At 39.1% G+C, this 18140-nt stretch overlaps 1 protein-coding gene across 1 annotated transcript; it reads right to left on the bottom strand.

Moving 5' to 3' along the window:
• Positions 1 to 243: 243 nt before the first annotated feature.
• Positions 244 to 12447, bottom strand: tp53inp1 (tumor protein p53 inducible nuclear protein 1). The gene is made up of 4 exons (XM_017423778.3): positions 12204 to 12447; positions 8636 to 9003; positions 4415 to 4919; positions 244 to 4148 (listed from the first exon to the last, which is right to left on the bottom strand). Exons 2-4 carry the CDS (start codon positions 8760 to 8762, stop codon positions 3926 to 3928), a joined length of 855 nt encoding a protein of 284 aa, XP_017279267.1. The 5' UTR covers positions 8763 to 9003; positions 12204 to 12447; the 3' UTR covers positions 244 to 3925.
• Between the last annotated feature and the right edge of the window lie 5693 nt (positions 12448 to 18140).

Below are 18140 nucleotides of genomic sequence, written 5' to 3'. Positions count from 1 at the left end.
TGGCGGCCATCTTGAACTAGGTTGACACCAAATGTTATTGACTTTTAGATGATCAATCAATGATTACTTAGAGTTTCACTTAAATTTGTAAATTTGGTTTATAATATATTGTGCTAACAGACAGACACAGCTGAATAGTGAAAGGCAAAGTTTTAGTTGTAAAGTCTTGCAGCACGTTTTATTTCTGTTATGAGCTTGTCACTTCAAATAAGTTAAAAAAAAGGAAAAATAGACAGAAATTTGTGTATGAAACCATTTATTAAAGGCTAATCAGAGATCACATGTAATAACTATTACAGTTCAAAAACAGATGACCCTGCTCGTTCATTAACTTTGTTTTTTTTTGTTGTTGTTTCTGACATCAGAACAGAGTTAATTAATTTGTTATAGAGCCAATATACAAATAAGCAGAACAGTTATATAGATAAATACAAAGTTAATCCTAAAATTACTACACTTTTTTTTTCCTCTTTTTGGCAAAGTGCTGTATTATTCCAGTAAACTACACAAAACAAATATGTCTAACACTTGGTGAAAGAAAACATGAATGCCACAAAATATCCTTATTCTTCACACTTAAAACAAATAAAATAAAAAAAGGAGAGAAAAGGTTCTGCTACATCATTCTGTCTGGTTCGTCGAGTCATTAAAAAAAGCTGTTCTCAGGCTGGGCGGATGGTGGCGGTGAAAGTGACGAAGCTTCTTCTGAGCGATGCATAGTTTGTTTCTGATGTCTCTTTATCTTATTATTTTATCTACTACGTCTGATTGGAATATAAACAAAAATAGAGAAAGTTCAAGTTCTTCATTGATGCATTGTCATTACAACATCTCAACCTGGAAGGCACGTGATCCACAGATTTCAAGGCATTGAACAAAAACACTAGAAATCCCTGTTAGGGTGATGATGAAAGATGAGCCGAGAACAGAAACAGGAACACAAAACATTTAAGGCTCCTGCCAGCAGGAGGAGCCTCCAACATATACTCCAATCACTTCTGTTTTTTAACAAACATTGCAGTAACATAAAAAAAAACCCATCACTACTGAATTTCAGAAGTTATTACAGAGCGGGTCGGACATTTTGAGAATGAAATGAAAAGCTTAAATACACTAAAGGCCAACTCAACTGTTGCATTATTTACAGCAAACCGTACAATCGCCTAACCACTGTTAGTGCACTTCTTTTTTTCTTTTATCCATGCTACAATTTCATCAACACGAACCAAAAAGTACAGGCCACACTGCAAAAAGTTTGTATTCAAAGCTGTTGGCTATTTTCTGACACCAAAAAGGTGTTTTTGTGTCGCAGCAAAAAGGAACCAAAATAATCTGACTGACTTTATCTTCGATGTTCTTCAGCTGTACTGGATTCGAACTACGTTCAAATAACATTTTGTTTAAGCGAATTAAAAAAAATGTTAAGACAGAGCCCTTGTCCAGAAATAATTGTTTGAAGTAAACAATTATTTTCTTCAAAAATACAGGAAACAAAGGTTTTTTTTTTAAGTTTCAATAGATCGTAAAAACATGCAAGTGTTAAAGAGGGTTAAACGATCTTTTTCTTCTGTCAGATCTTTTCATTATTTTGAATCTTTCTTTCTGCAGTGTGGTACGTTAGTCTTTCCTCAGCTTTCCCTAAAAACATGAAACTGTTCACCGTTTCTGAGCCATGAGGCCAAGAGCTGCTAACAATCACTTTTATAACACACATAAAATAATAATAATATCAATTTTACACACTAGAAAAAAGTTTAAATCACTACTGTTATTTTTTTTTTTTGGTTTAAATATAAGTTCAACAAAAAATGTAACTATTTTATCATGGAAATCAGAACAGCTGAAAAGTATTAGCATTAAGTACATTTTGAACACATTGTTAGGTACACGTTAGAAAAAAAAATGTACATATAAACATCTCTGAAAAAGACCGAGAGTTCTTCTGTGTCTTGATAGATTCCCAACAACTGAGAGAAAGTTCAGTTTTCACAGTCCTCAAACTGAAGATGATTCATTCTCACAAACATTTTCACGAGGAGAAGCTCAGAGGGACAGAGCTGGAAAAGTCCGAGCGTGCACATAAAAAAAAACAAAAACAAATAAAATCAAATCATTAGCCGTCAAGTAAATCTGCATTTTTCTAAAGTGAAAAGGTGATTGGTTGTGACCCTGAGAAGTGGACTGCAGATTCATTTTTGAAACAAACAAAAAGAAAAAACATTTTTCCTTTTTTTCTTTTCCCAACATCAGGACATTAACACATCTCTACAAACCATGCAACAAACGGCACACTATCATGACCAAACATACCAAAGCAAGAACAACGTCATACTGATATGTAATTTTTTTTTTTCCATTTTTCAAAAAACTATTCTGGAAGTCTATTTATTTTTTTTTTTTTTACATACATTTATTTTTTTTACACTTCTATTCTTCTCAAAGCTACTGTTAAAACAAGGCATTTAGTGATATTTAACCCAGTAATTCTTACAGTATTTTTAACTGTTTTAAAAAAGTGAAAAGTACTGAATTATAATGTCAGAAGCAGGTTCAGTCTGTGCTGCAGAAGGTTTCACAGAACAGTGGTGCTGAAGATTTCAACAGGCAGAAACTTAAAGAGACATGTATCTGAAGTTAGTTAGGCATTCTTGGTTTAATTTGTAACAATGTTTTTTGATTTAGGAAAAACTAATTTGAAGAAAACCTGAGGTCAAGTAAAAAAAAAAAAAAAAACAATATTGTCACCTATAAAAAAATATAAAAACTAAAAATCAACATGTCTGTTCCAAAGCAGAAAAGAGTTTCAAATGAAAGAGCAGCTTCAGTACGAGTGTGAATCTGTGTCAACTCTCCGTTTTGTTTTTCAGGTTTCAGCTTCTAATTTCACAGGAAAGCTTGTGATGCAGCATCCGGACACCTGGATTGGTTTTAGGTTTATTAAATGAGAGCTAAAGTAAAATGTCCTGATGAAACTTTTCTAACCCAACAAGAAAAGAAACGAGGCAGTGATTTATTTAGTATTGCACTTTGAAAGAGTTTCAGACATGAGCTGTACTTTTGAACTTTTTACCTGTGAATGTACCCTGTTCTCCTGTGAAACGCACAAACTCACCCAAGACAAAAAGCAAAATGAACCATCTTGCTGATAGCATTAGTGTCAGAAGATTAGAGCAAGTTCTCTTAAAGATTCTGATTCCCACCCACGGCACCAACACCCCGTGTGTTCAACAAGCTGATATTGGCACTTTTCTAAAACTTAAAGCTTCATCACAACAGTCCTGCACCAATGAAGCTGAAACACTTTTCACTGTTTTTTGTTTTTTTTGCTGTAAATATTCAAATGATTATTGTCTCAACTGCCTGTCTCAGTTGCCGGACAAGCAACAATCGCTCTGCGTGTCCCTGAAATGACACCACTGGACCGTCCTGCCACGCCATGAACCTACCTCTGAATAAAGTGACCTACAGCGTTGATTCAAAATTGTTTGTAAAGAACAAGTTAAGAAAAGAAAAGGTGTGGAGAGGTCACGAGTCATATGACGCCTCTTCCTTTCTGTGATTGGACACAAAGGAGTCAGAAAAGGGAGGAAACAATTTGGTGAAAGACGGAGTGGGTGTACACGATGAGTTAGTTTTTTTTTTTTTTTTCGCATCCCTTCTTCGTAGCAACTTTATAAAGAGAAGATGGATGAAAAGCAAGATGAAGGTGTTCACTGGCCTCAAAACCTGATACAGAAAAAGAGCCACATTCCCTGTTTCACTGTCCGGTAAGTTTCCGGGGCAGATCCGGTGGGTCGTCTGTGGCGGATGAGCTGGCTGCTGGTGTTTGTTTCTTGACAAAAATGAGAGAACAAGAGGTGAGTGTTTGTGAAAGGCCAGAGTTAGATTCCCAAGCTGTACTGAGGTTGATGAAGACCAGGAGCCATCAGAAGTTGAGGTGCCTCTGGGTGGGCTGATGCAGGTGCACGGTGCCAGGCTTCGGGGGCCGCAGCAGGTTGAGGCGGCGGAGGGCCTTTCGGGACAGGGACTGGGTGCGTTGGGTGGTGTTACCTGATCGCTGCTGCAGGAGGCCGGTGTGAGCAGAGAGCGCCGCGGCGTAGCAGGTGGAGTGGAGGCTGGAGCGGTGCTGCACAACTGCCACCTCTGGCCTGCAGGGGGCAGCGCAAACAAAACCACGGAGCACATTAACTGACTGACAGAAAACTAACAGAGTTTTGCCATTTAATCTTTTATTTCTACAGACTGAACTATTAATTGTTTTTTTAGCCCTAAATAAATCCCTAAAATCTAAAATTTGCAACTATACTAAAACCAAAGTGACAAAAGCAATGATAAAAGAGAAAGTCATTACTTCAGTGATAAATTCATGATACTCAGGTGAAGGCAGGTTAGTGGCCGGCCCTCAGGGTGTTACCTGTGTCGAGCTTCTTCTAACGTGAGTCTCGTCTTCTCCTTTCCTCCTGAGGCCGTCGGGCTGGCAGATAAAAAGTCCAGTTTGCGTTCGAGCGGGTGTCGTGGGAGGGGGTCGAGGGCCAGTCGCTGGGGGACGTGATGGGCGTAGACGGACATGCTGGGGTGCTCAATCAGCAGGTTCTCCAGGGGGCTGGTTTCCAGGAGGACCGGCTGGTTGCTGTGGCCAGTGAAGCAGGGTGGGGGGGTGACAAACCAGCTCTCTTCCAAAGAGCAGGCCTCCAGACGCAGGAAGCCATCCTCCTCATCCACATCTTCGTCTTCCTCTGCGCCACCGTCTGGGTCGGTGTCGGCAGTGGAGTTGAGGGAGGTGCAGGAGGGGTAGCGGATCGCAGGGCTGGCTATAGGAGAGGGGATCATCACCAGGTCCTCCTCCTCCTCCTCTTCCTCATCAGGATTGATGGAGGACCCAGAGAGGCCATCGCCACACTGAGCGGAACAAGCTTCAGCTGCACAGAGAAAGAGTTCATGTTAATATATTAGATCACTAAAATCATTTAAAAAATAATAGTGGGTCTGTTTAAATGTACCCATTTTATCTTCAGTGACCACAATCTGAAATGTCTGTTATGCATTGTTGTAAAAAAAAAAAAATCTAATGTAGTAAATTAATTTTTAAAAATTTCTTCAACTACTTTTTGTCTTTAAAACTGAAACTACACCAGTCTGCCAGCAGGTGGCAGTGCAGCAGGAGGGACTTCATCAGATGTAAACATTGATTTTGCTGAATGTTTTTGCTAAACACTGAGCAGCTGAAGAGTCATAGGCGGATTTTACAGCCCAACATCTGAGCACTGCTTGTTCAACTGAAACCACAACCTGCACAAATGTTTCACTTTGAGATTGTAAACACAACTGTGTGCTGCTAAACCGGTCTCAGAGTCTGAACGCTACCTGAGTTTTATTTCCCCCCACTGGAAACAGCAGAGCTAACCACCATGCATTCTTTTGCAAAAAGATTATCTGTCAAAATCCTGCACTGCAAAACATCCAAACCTACTATATGCAAAAAATATTGGTTGCAAATCAGGGGATGAATCTGTTTTTTATTCAGCATCAGTTTCTAATGATTAACTGAGAAACAGGAAGTTATGATAAGGAAACATAATCTGAATGCAAGCAGACTAGATGCAAAAAAAAATAAAAAATAGCAGTCTAAGCAGATGTCTGTTTGGATCCAGTTCTTTTAGGGAGATGCTATTTTCACCTAAGGCCAAATAAAGTTTGCAAATAGCAAGCTATATTTAATCTTCATCAGACCCTGTAATATGTTTCACCAAACACACACACACACACACACAACCACACACACATAGGAATGCTTCAGCTTTAAGGCCTTAATACTTTCATTAATGATCTTCAACCTCACGCTTTTGAACGTATGCATGTAAATTTCTTGTGAATTAGTGTTTAAAGCTCATTTCCAGCCTTCCCGGTTCACAAAGGCATCCTTGTTTACCCACAACAGGACAGAAAAGCTGCAGAGTGCTGACTCAGTGCCAAGAGACCGATATGCAAACTTTATCCTCTCAGCTGCAGCTCAACCCTCACTGTCCAAATCTATCAGCAGCTGATCTTCTTCTGCAGAAGCTGCAGGTTCAAGTATGGAGTGTCATCTGGACTTCAAATATAAGGCACCATCTTTGGTAGAAGGTAGCATCTCACTGGGCTGCGACAGCTGGCAACTGGTTGGCAAACATTATTCAAGACAGTCTCCAGAATGTCTCACAACCTTTGCAGGAGTTCTCAGGTTACCCTTATCACGAACTGTGATTTGTATACAAAACGAGCTGTGCTCCGGGTTAATGAGGTCATTCTGGATTACAAACGAACCAGCTGACCCCTCTTCACAATCCTGTCTCCAAAACTAAAAATGCTCTGAGTGTGCATGGTTGAAGCAGATCTAATGACTTGCTCAACATTTAAACACAGATGTGTTTTTGCATCAAAATTACACTTTAACACAAAACTTAACAAATACCACGTCTCTCATGCATTAAATTAAAGGAGGTAAATTTATCTACTGTTTACATCACTTTTTGAACACAATCCTGTAGCTAATTTTCAAACAGGTACTGCAGGTTTGGGCTCTGAGGGCTCAACACCTTTATTCTCTTTAAAGTAAGGATGTGCATGGAGTTCCTGTTAAACCACTTGAGTTGCTTAAGTATGCAGATAAGTTCCTTAAGGTGTGTGTAAAAAGGGAATTTCATAATGCATTTGTCTCAGTTCGTTCTTTTTAATGATTTCAGCAATATTTCTGTTTTTATGAAAAACCGAAATGGTAATTTTTATTAGTTTTAAAGTCGCATTGAAGTCAGAGCAACTTGGTGATAAAAGGTAAACATTTTTCCAAGGTGTGTTAAATAAAAGGGTGTCAGCAGCAGCTCAGAACCCTTACAGGTCTGCCTCTGCTGGTCCAGAATGGGAACCTCCAGGATCTATTTTTAACACCTTTGGTTCCTTGGATGCTTTTGTTTTGCCTGATTACAGGTTCTGTTCTCCATAAACTGCTTGAGGTCCAACATCTCTCTCCCCTACAGCCCAGAGTGGGCCTGACAGCAGGTTTCTGCCCCTCCTGCCTGAAATTTTCACACGGATGCAGAATCGGAGACAAGTCAAGTCACGACTGGGTGGGGTCGAACCGTGGACCAAGTTTGACTCGGAGCCTTTTGGAAACCATGCAGTGTGTCGTGTTGCCGTGTAAGCATGTGAGACTTGTTGAACTTTACTCTGGGTGTCGCGTCTGTTTTGTCTGGGATCTGTTTTTGGTCTCGGGCAGCTCTGGAAACTTGGCTCAGCTTTACTTGCTGTTACAAAACTCTGAAGTTAAACAGTATTTTTTTTTTTCAACCTGCAGCTCCGTGTCAGTTTATTTTCTCTCTGAACATAAAGTGGCGTAAATCAAACTCTGTTCACCAGCTTTTCCAAATATTCTCACTTTCTGTATTCAGGTGGTTTCCTTGAACTTTATTGTTTTCTGAAGTATTACTTAAACTTGCATTTTTATGACAAGCTGCCAAGAAAGTCCTGCATCAGAGACTTCTAATATTTACAGTACTGGTATTCAAGAGGAATAGATTTTATTTACCAATAAAGCTGATCTGCAAAATCTGGTTGTGTAATCTCAAAACCAGCTGTGAAGTTTAGCTAAACTAAGACTTTTTAAGGGATAAAACACACAACAGATGACAAGTTTTTATTTGACACCTGTTGCGTGTTTTATTCCTAAAAGGAAGTCAGTCAGAGGTTATTGTGATATAACTGCACTAACGTGTGAGCTGAATTTTAACAGTCAAGGTATGTGTTCGAGGATAATTGATGGTTTCTGGATGAACGTGTACAGACTGTTGCAGACTTTTAATGTGGAAAGCAAACAGAGTTTCATTCATACCAAACAAAAAACGGGATGTATCATTTAACTGCACACCAATCTTCATTATTCAGGAAAAGAGGTGACTTCACAAGAGCACAGAAGTGAGCTTCAGTACCTCTTACTGTTTTATTGTAAAATAGAAGCAAAAAAGTAGAAAGAGGAAATATCAATTATGTATGTTAAACAAAAGAAATACATACAAATAGGAAAATAACAAGTTGGCAGTTAGTTTCTAATTTAAGATTTGACACCAATCAGTTTTTTATTCTTCTTTTAGGTTTTAGAAGATATTTTGGATTTTTTTTACCTATCAGACCAACAGGTTCTGTAAAAAAAGCCACTTTGAACACAAAATAGTAAGCCTTTCTTTCTTTTATCCCTGCAATAAAAACTAGTCAGATTATTGAATGGCAAACAAAACTTTTAGAGAGGATATGAGTACTTTGAATCTCAATCAGACATCATTTGAAGAAAAATGATTCTAACTATATCCTACAACACTTTCAATTTAGCTATGAACAAAATTTAACAAAATTAAACTCTTTTTGGATCATAAACATAAATCTGGAAAGCTACTCACTGAAAATAATGGCAAGATTAAACATGTAATACATTTATAATATGAATATCTATAAATTATCTTGTTTTATCAATAGCATGTAATGATTTTCTGATCAATATTGTTTCGTTTTTTCTTGTTTTTTAATTGTGAAAACTTTTTTCATTAAAAAATAAGTGGAACTATCTGATAGTTAAGATAAGATAAAACCCTGTTAATAAGCGTGTTACCCAGGTAGTTGACCAGGATCCAGTCTTCGTCGTCCTCCTCTTCTTCCTTGCCATCTCCAGGTCTGCTGCCTCGGCTCAGCTCTCCCGCATCGTCGCCGAACAGAGCGCTGGCGAACCTCTGGAACATCCCGGGACGTCCTGAAGGCGTGTGAGGCTGAGGGCGGCGCGTGGCTCGAGGCGACGGCGGGGAAACGTGGCGGTCGTTTTGGTCATCAGCTGCAGGCCGCACAGTAGGTGGAAGGCTCCAGAAAGGTGCTAAAGTGCATCAGTAGGATGTGGTCACAGATCATCTGAGGGTCAGCAGAGACATGCTGGACGTCGCTCAGAAAGTCAGGCTCCACGAGTGCAAAAGTACAAAAACAAGAGTCCTAACAGGAGAAAACAAACAAACAAAAATGAGAATTATTCATTAAATATAAGTCTAATTTTAATCATTTGAACAGAATTATACCAAGAAACAAAGGCAGAGGCTGGAAAGTGTTATTAATGGTGTCCAAATTGTTGCCTAGACTGACTTTATTTTTAGAGCCTTATAGAAGCTGCTGCTCATCCAAAACAAACCGTCTTCACCTTTTAAAGTGGAGAGTAGAATAAAATTAGCTAAGTATAGGTTTTATTTTGTTCAGAAATAAAATATGGGTCAAAGGGTATTTATGAAAGTAAAGAATCTGAGCAGCCAGCCAAGTCATTACTGAGTTACAAGTAACCTTATCATCCCTAATAGATATTCTGAACACAGAACACGCAGAGCTGCATAAAACACACTGCACCTGGAACGTTTCCCTTGTTAAAAAAGTTTCAGCAGAAGCCATTTTATCCCTTCTTCTTATTTTGATTTATTAAAGATGAGTCACTTTGATTTCACTTTTTTTGTACTCGTTGACAACAAGTTGCATGACTGCAAACATTTTCGGTTGTTCTTTTCCCGCTGGGAATCACTTTTTCATGCTACTTAAAACTATGTTTATTAGGAGAATGGTAAAAACACAAGGTAACCCAGAAATATAAATGTTCTGTTAGAATGCGCCTGTTGTTGAACTCTTATCAGGGCTGTAAAGTGAATCACCATCGCTACACCTCCTGTCAGGCTCGATGGATGCAAACAGCAGCTGGGTTATTGATCTGATGGAAGCAAACAGAGGAGCTGTCCTGTCTGTGGCATGTTTGCTTGTACATAAAGAGCTCTGCTGTCCTCGGAGGACATGCAGACACAGCTGGCTGGCAGCATTTCACTTTAGGAAAGTGGACAAAATGAAAATGATCAGTGTAACCGGCCCACTGCAGCTGCTGTAATAATGACACCCACTGGCAAAGAATTAGTGCATTCAAGCCAACACAACAATACTCCACTCCCTCTTTTAATCCCCCTTTTGTCTCCTAAATTACAGTTTCACCTCAATAAAAGTCTGTCTGTACAGCTGCTAAAATACAAATCTGTTCACTAATGTGTTAAATAAAAATGGCCAAACATGCAATGTTTACATTTGACCACTTTGAGGAGACACTTATTCTCCCAAGAGAGCATACGCTGACTTTATTAGCTGCTGAATATTGACTTCCTTAAAAAAGTAAAAGAAAACATTGTTTCCTGACTGTGTTTATAGAATAACTCATGTGAACAAAACCTAGTCTTTATTACATTAGGAGAAAAAAAAAGTAAAAATGTGGCCTTTACTGTTTTCTGGAATACATGCGGATTAAAACAATTAATTCCTTTGCTCCAAATCACGGATTACCCTGCAGCATTAACACCAGAGAAACTGCATTTTCTGCAAAAATGCAGGGTGAATGCTTGGTGTTAAAAGTTGCTGAAGAAGCTGAAACTGAGTTGTTAAAAGCCTGAAGTAGCAAAAGGCTAGCTAAAAGCAGCTAGAAGCTAAAAGTAGCAAACGGCTGAGGAAAAGTTAAAAGTGGCAAAAAGCTTAACGCATCGTAAGAATACGAAAACAGACCTGAAAGTATCCTGGAGCAAATTTCAAAGAAGAAACAATGTTTTGGAAGGATTTGACAAGATCTTAATGTACTTTTATTTGTGAAAAAAAAGAATAATTTGAAAAGTATAAAAGTTACTTGAATAAACACAGATAGATTGCAAAAACCAAACAGGAAAACAATATTTTGTTACAAACATCTGCAATCACCGCTAGGAGGCCCAGGCTGACAGAACAACCCTCCTGAACCCAAACCGAACTGGAGCTCAAGAGCTGCTTCCTTCCACTCACGCGAGCAACAAAACTGAAATGTCCGACTTTTTCGACCCGCATTTGAACGCGCGTCCCTTTTGTGTGGAAAAGCCGTGACGCGTTAAGGTTCCCTCGAGTGCACTCGGAATTCTCATTATCAGTTTGACTGAACAAGAAACAGCGGGAGAGGGCTCTGCGTTTCAGGAACCAGTTGAGTCAGTAAACAGGCAGCAGCTGAGACGAAGAGCAAACAGGAAAAAAGGTTTGAAAGCGACTGACTGAGGCAGGATAATCCGCTGCACCTGTCTCCTCTCCTCCTGGAGCTACAGTTTAGGAAATAAATATGAATAAAAGATAATTGCATTTCTTTAATTACAGGATTATTACCCCAAACCAAAAAAGCTCCTCAACGGGCTCATTATTACTTCAAAATTGATCATATTTGCTTTGTTGAATGGAACTGAATGTTTCTATTTCAGCCTTTATTCATGAAAAGCACTTGGAGAAGTAAATGATGTGGGACAAGTACAGCAGGCTGCAGGATTAGGAAAAAACCCACAATGGACGCCCCATAATCAGGGATAAAAGAGGATAAAACACAGATTATGCACGTTTGAATAGCAAACAGAGGTTTACTCCCCTTTTCCACAACCAGAACTCCCAATAACTGATCAGCTCAAATCAAACTCCTGCTCCTACAGGCTGTTTTAGAGCTGCAAAGAGTTATCATTGCTGTTTTATTTTTTTTTAAGATCCAACTGAGCCTTGAAGCCTCTTATTGTTCAGTCCGAAAAGGATTTGAGTCGTGATCCCCCCCCCCTCAGATCAGCACTTTGAGCTGTTTTAACGACCCCAAAATGAACGACAACACAAAGAAATCCCAATAACCTATTCAGCTCTTTGCATCTGGTTCCCCGGGTATTCTTAGTGGGATCTGTTCACCAGCCTGAGAGGGAAATGTAAAAGTGGTCCAGTGATAATGTGCTGCAGCTTTTGATGGTTAAACAAGAGGAAGAGGAGGAGGAGGCTGTAATCCTACACTGGCAGGGTTGGACCTCACAGACAGACTGCCTGCTAAAACCTTCACATCATAAATATGCCATAAAACAAGTTCGAGGGCAAACTCAGGCCTTCTTAGATTTTGAATCAAACAGTAATTAGAAAATAATAATCATAAAATTAGGTTTTGCGGAACTAAACCCTTATATGCAATCACACAAGTCGAGTAAAAATGTAAAAAAAACAGGATGTAACAACCCATTATTGTGTGTGGAAGTGAGGGTAGGAAGTGTGTCTGCTGTGCTGCGGGTGAAAAACACACTTTGCATGAATAAAAGAGACAACAGGGTCGTTAATGTTCACCAAGATGGAAACAAAGAACCCACCTGCGGCAGGAGGAGGAGACGGAACCGACTTCGGTTAAAATCCTTAAAACGGAGAGGTAGAGTTGTTACTTTTTCGAAAAATAGAAAAACTTGAGGCTTCTTCGCGGAAGAAATAAAATATAAAAGTTATTATCTTATAAACTGTTCATCGGGAGTCACAGTGCAGTCTTCTTTTCTTGTCTTTTTTCTCTCTCAGCCCGTTTCCTCCTCGGTCTCTCAACTGCGACTTCTTTTGTTGTTGTTGTGGAGCTCCAACAGCTGATCGCCGTGACGTCACCAAAGACAGCCTATCGTAGGGGACGGACCGTCAGCTGATCGGCCAATCAGGGCGCGTAAAACGAGCTGTCACTAACACACGTGACTCTCCCCCCTCCTTCTACAGAGAAAAAAAGGGCATGACTGGGCAAAGCGCTCAGCTGAGCGGCTCTGAAATCCAACTTCTCCACCAAAAACAGCAAATGTTACATAAACGGGCCTGCATCCGGGTCAAGCTGCAGGGTTTCCTGTTTTATACGCATCCACCCAAACTGTTATTGTTGCAACTTTAGTCGAACACTACTCAAAAGTTACTGATCTTACAACATTTAGTTATAAACACTGAGCAGACAAAGAACTGGGTCAGAAATTTCAGATCAACGCCCTGAATCTAATAGGTGTCTTGTCTTGCGAAAGGTTGCATCATTCAGACCTGATCGTTTTAACTTCCTTCAAGTTTCAAACTTTAACACGGTGAAAGTTTGAACTTGTTGATGCCCTTTATATCCCCTTATTTGGCAGTTTCATAATGTTCACATTCAGTCAGTGTAATACATATTAACTGGGTCAGTCTTGCTTGGTTTTTGGGACTGTGACACAAACAGTCCTGGACCAACTGACTCGGACATCTGGCTTCATCTAAAACCCCAAAGAAAAATCTGGTACATGTGAAGCTGAAACAAAGAACATTGGCTGTTTTACTTAAACTGTCTACAAAAAATTAAATATTCACGACAGCTCAACTAAAATCTCCTCCACTTCACCATTTCGGTGGGTCTCCTGTTTAGTTTGTGGCCTGGTTCTTCCTGGGTCAGGTATTTATTTTGAGGTTAAGCAGCAGTAAACAACAACCCAACCTCAGCTTCAATCTCAGGCATTGTTTATTGAAGACAAACTCAGATAATGAGTCAGCAGTGGGCTCAAGAGGTTCTGGTAGCTTTGAAAAGCTGAAATGTGAAGCAGGACCGCTGGTGTGGGAAACAGCCGCTGAGATTGTTTTGCATCTGTGTTTAAATGTACAAAAGCAAATAAATTTGTTGGTACCCTCACAGCTCAATGAAACAATGCTTTATTTCTCTTGAAAATAATTCAGCTAAATGAAATTTGTTAACATATGTTAGCATGTCTTTGTTTCATAAAAATATACCAAAATAGTTTGAACAAATTTGTTGGTACCCTGAAAGAAACTACTAATCTTTGCAATATAGTCATGTTTTAAACTAAGTGTTTGACCTTAATTAATATCACAGGTGCCTTCATGTTTTTCCATCAGTCATTCAGTCTATTTAAAGAGAGCAAACAGCTTCTGGGTAGTTTGGTATCTTTGTGTGCACCAAACTGAACCTGGAGCAGAGAAAACAAAGGTGAGAGCTGTCTGAGCTCAGAGAGAAGATTATAGATATCCATGTTACAGGTAAAGGCTACAAGATCATCTACAATTAGCTTCATGTTTCTCTGACCACAGCTGCCAACATTATTCAGAGGTAAAAGGTTCATGGTACTGCAGCCAACCTCTCAGGATGTGGATGCAAGAGGAAATGCGACCCCAGGGTGATCAGACAGACAGTGAAGATGGTAGAAAAAGTCAAGAAAACCATTCAAGCTGAACTTTAAGGTTAAGGGGCATCACTTTTAATTCATAATAGGCTCTATGAAAGAAGACCCAGGAGGGCTCCGCTACTGACAGAGAAACACAAAAAAAAGACCAAAATGCATGTTTGCAAGTTTCTGGGACTGATGAGACAAAACTGGAACTTTTTGGCCAGTCATATTAATTATGTGTGTGTTTATTATTGTGGAAGGGTATGAACAAATTTACCTGAATCTGAAGTCATTGTGTGTGTATTTCATGTCATTGAGCATTATTTCTGTGGCTGGCAGACAGACTTTCAACAAAGAAATGTTACCAGTCACACCACGCAGCTCAGCAGTCAACATTTATGGTGTTATTGCTGTGCCTGGTGTACAGGCGCGGTGTCACACAATAACAATGTGAATCTCTCCAGCTAATAAAACAAGAGAGTACTGCAAAAAACATCCATGTGGAAAAATTAAACAAACAGTAGAGGGAAAACATGTTCCTTGAAAAATTTCCATTGCCAAATAAAGATACACCTGTACTACTCTTAACACCGCAGCACTGATAAGATGTGCTTCACTGCTCACACTTCCTATACTTTTAAAAACAACTTTTCCACAGCATGTTACATCATCACTGCAATATTACCACAGTGGACTTCAGGGTATGAAACCGGATAATGCTAATGAGCCTCTGACAAGACAAAAAAGTAATTTGCAATGCAAATTATTTTGAGTTTTTAGATAAAATACCCACAACGTACAAATAATGTTATAAGAGTTCTAATTTGGAGACCTGAGAATGCCCCTACTCTTTCAGTTGTTAGGATAATGTTAAATTGGTGACTTTTGTGACTAAAAGAAGTGACTTTTCTCCTGAACAGCACAAGGAAAAGTCTTGGAAAAACATGACAGTGTGGTTGCTAAAGGTAGAGTAAAACAAAAGGTCATGAAAATAAACGTCACGCTTTCCAACGTAAAACATTACCTCCATCAGTTATGAAGGTTGAAAAGTCGCTTTCATTCTGTTGGGTCTTTATGTAATAAGTCTAATGTTTACTGTCTGTGTTGCACAACTCTGTTCTCTGCGAGTTGATAGAGGGGTCAACAACCTTTATGTTGTTCTCGTTGATGACTCATCGAGTGTGCCGGGAAAATGTTGGTCCATTTGTGCTCAACTTCAAGTAGTATCGGCTCCTTAAAGATTTTAAAGGTGCCAAGAAAAGTTTGGATTTCTAATTATTTTCCAAAATATTGATTAAAGTGTTCACAAAGACTTCTTAAAACCTTCCTCCATGATCCAAAAGCATGCTCTGTTGCAGCTTTCTACTGCCACCGATTCACACCTAAACAAAGTTGCCGTTTGTAATGTCTCCTAAATGTGGATGTTTTTATTCCAATTAGGGCTTGAGGAACTTTGTTCCTTTGCTAGGTTCAACTGCGAAATCTTTAAAAGACTAGAAATTCCAGGACAGCCACAGGTATGAGTGTTGGTACCAACATTAAATGACTTACGATGTATGATTAAAACTGTTTTTTGTTTTTGTGACCAAATCCCAATTCTTCTTAATGGTCCTACCTCTTTGTTTTGGAGCTACAATGTGCCTGTCTGCTTCTGGGGATTAAGGAGAGGCCAAACAGCACCTCAACCAGAGTGTTGGAGCCATTTAGCTGATTAGATCTGATTCCCTGTTCTTATTTGGACCTGTAATATCTAGAGCACACACTCAGCCTGATGGCAGTATCTCCTCCAGCAGCTGACTGTTGTCATGGAGACGAGCAGTTAGTCAAGGTTCAACGATAGGTTTATGTGTCGGTTCAGGAGGCGAGCATGCAGAGAGGAATGTGAGCCCGGCTGTAACACACTGACCCCCGATGGTTCACAGCTTCACAACCGACAGCATCATTTACAGCATAATCAGACAGAAATGTAGTGAAATCACCAGCTTTAAAAACAACAAAGTCCAAGAAAGAAGTTTTATTCAAAGTTAAGTTTAAACTTGTTAGATTTGTAGAAAAACAAGTATAGTTTTGGATATTTTTCATGAAAGCTTCAATTAAATTACATGCATTAAAACAGACATTTAGCATGTTCCTGGATCAGTGAAACACTCAAAATGTTGCCTTTTGTCCCAGTTTTTGCTCCTTTTTCTCTTTTAAAAAAGTGGAAATGTGAGCAAAAGTCTTTCTAATAAACATCAAATCTTCACCTGTGAATATCAGCACAAGTGAATGCTTTCAACGAGGTTTATATTTACAGTGAATGATCACGGTCAAAGTTAGACCACAATGTGCTTGGTTTTTATTCTGGTGTGGGATTTATTTAAACACTGTATGCATTTAAATGTAAACCTCTGTCCATGTAGAGTATCAGTACTAATGCAACAATAGAGAAAAACTGTTAGTTTTGTGACGATTCTAGTGTCAGCAACTGAAGTCAAACTTGTGTTCATAATGAATTTGGAAACTCGGACATCTACAGCAGCTAAGTGTTTGGAGTGTTTGATAGCAGACAGATTTTGGGTGGAGTGTCACTTGAAGTCACGATAAGCTTTGACACGCAGGACCACAAACACAAACATGAGAGCACACCCAGAAGAAAAATGCAGTAAGAAGTGAAGGTTCTGATGAGCCGATATCAGATGTAAACTCTGTAATGTAAAAAGCTGATCCCGTAAGCCAAAACCCCCCGAAACCTACAGCTATTGTTGACAGGAAAGAAGAGGAAAATCCTTTCACATTAGCCTGGAAAGTCTGGAGGGAAAACTGAAAATGACATCCTTCTCTTGAGTTGCATCAGCTGAGCTGAGCAGACAGAGGGGGCGGGACATGTCAAAGGAAACCAGCTGGCCATTGGCTCCTCAGTCTGTCAGTCAAGTCTTTCTTTGTTGTATTGGCTGAGCTGCTTTCCTGCAGCTCATAAAGTGAGTTAATAATAGCAGCAAAGTTATAACAGCCTGTTTCCGTTCTTCATCAAAAAAAAACTCCATGAAAGCGCATAAAGAAACTCACTCACAGCTTGGAAAAAATATCTGCATGTGAAGAAATCTGACTGTCTGTGACTCACAAGGAAAAGAGAGGATCTGGGAATATAATGCAGCACTTTGTAAGGCAGCAAACAAAACCTTAAACTTTTTAACTTTGAAAATTCACATCCGTCTCAAGTGACACATGAAATAGGTTCAAAATACAGTTCAAATTATCTGACATATAATCTGAGTTACACAATTACTTTTTACAAGCGGGCAGGGAAAATTTAACAACCTCCTGTCAGCAGGACCGTTGTTCCAAAAAGTGGGAAAAGATTCATAACAAGCATTATAAATTAAAGCAAATCATTAGTGAGAAGTTAAAACAATGTATTATATAACTAAAGATTTTAATCATTTACAGATGTTTTTTTTGTTTCTTATGTAACACTTAACTGAGTGTCAAACTCTAAGATTAAAACACCAATCCTGTTAAATGAGATGAATTAGCTACCGTCATTTTACACTGTAGATTTTTTTAAATTTGATATCCCTCAAAGATTTGTGTGATAATAAGGTCCTTATGAATAAGAACTTTATTCACCCCTTGTTATGTTTGGATCTTATACTAAATAAAGATGTTTTGCTTTAGTTGAGACAAAAAAAGATAAGCTGTTGGCCAAATGTGAGCTTTTGGGGTCTATAATTAAATGTTTCTGTCAGTGATTCCTCTCCAGAAAAGAAGTCACATAAGGAACTCTTTGTAGCCACAATAATCCACAAGGTGAGGGTCAGTTTTCCAGCCGGTTGATGAAGTGTGGAAAATCCCTTAAAACGAGATGGGAAATAATGGTCGGATTCTTCACGGAGCTTCGGTTAGGCTTCGTCACACTCACAAAAACCTTTCAGTAAAAAGACTTTAGGCCTTCCTCCTTGTCCATTACAAAACCAGTTTGACATCACTGTACCTTCTCTGCTCACATATCAAGATGATTATCAACACAAGTCATCCCACAAGATTTAAAACCAAAGGAAAATGTAACCGTGATTAAAATCTATCTGCATCTCTCTGGGATGCTGGGAAAAATGCAACTGTGAGACTTTAAAGCTGAAACAGGATACAGGAAGTCTGCGG

Source organism: Kryptolebias marmoratus, linkage group LG16 (assembly GCF_001649575.2).
Source record: "Kryptolebias marmoratus isolate JLee-2015 linkage group LG16, ASM164957v2, whole genome shotgun sequence".
Taxonomy (NCBI): Eukaryota; Metazoa; Chordata; class Actinopteri; order Cyprinodontiformes; family Rivulidae; genus Kryptolebias; species Kryptolebias marmoratus.
Note: the sequence above shows the minus strand (reverse complement) of the source record. Positions and strands in the feature narration are given on the sequence as shown.

What these genes read in the sequence shown, in the direction of transcription:
- tp53inp1 (XM_017423778.3), bottom strand. Translation starts at nt 8,762, where the DNA reads ATGTTCCAGAGGTTCGCCAGCGCTCTGTTCGGCGACGATGCGGGAGAG. An exon ending in GATCCTGGTCAACTACCTGG is followed by an intron (nt 4,920 to 8,635) that starts GTAACACGCTTA and finishes TTCTCTGTGCAG; the next exon opens with CTGAAGCTTGTTCCGCTCAG. An exon ending in TTAGAAGAAGCTCGACACAG is followed by an intron (nt 4,149 to 4,414) that starts GTAACACCCTGA and finishes TGCCCCCTGCAG; the next exon opens with GCCAGAGGTGGCAGTTGTGC.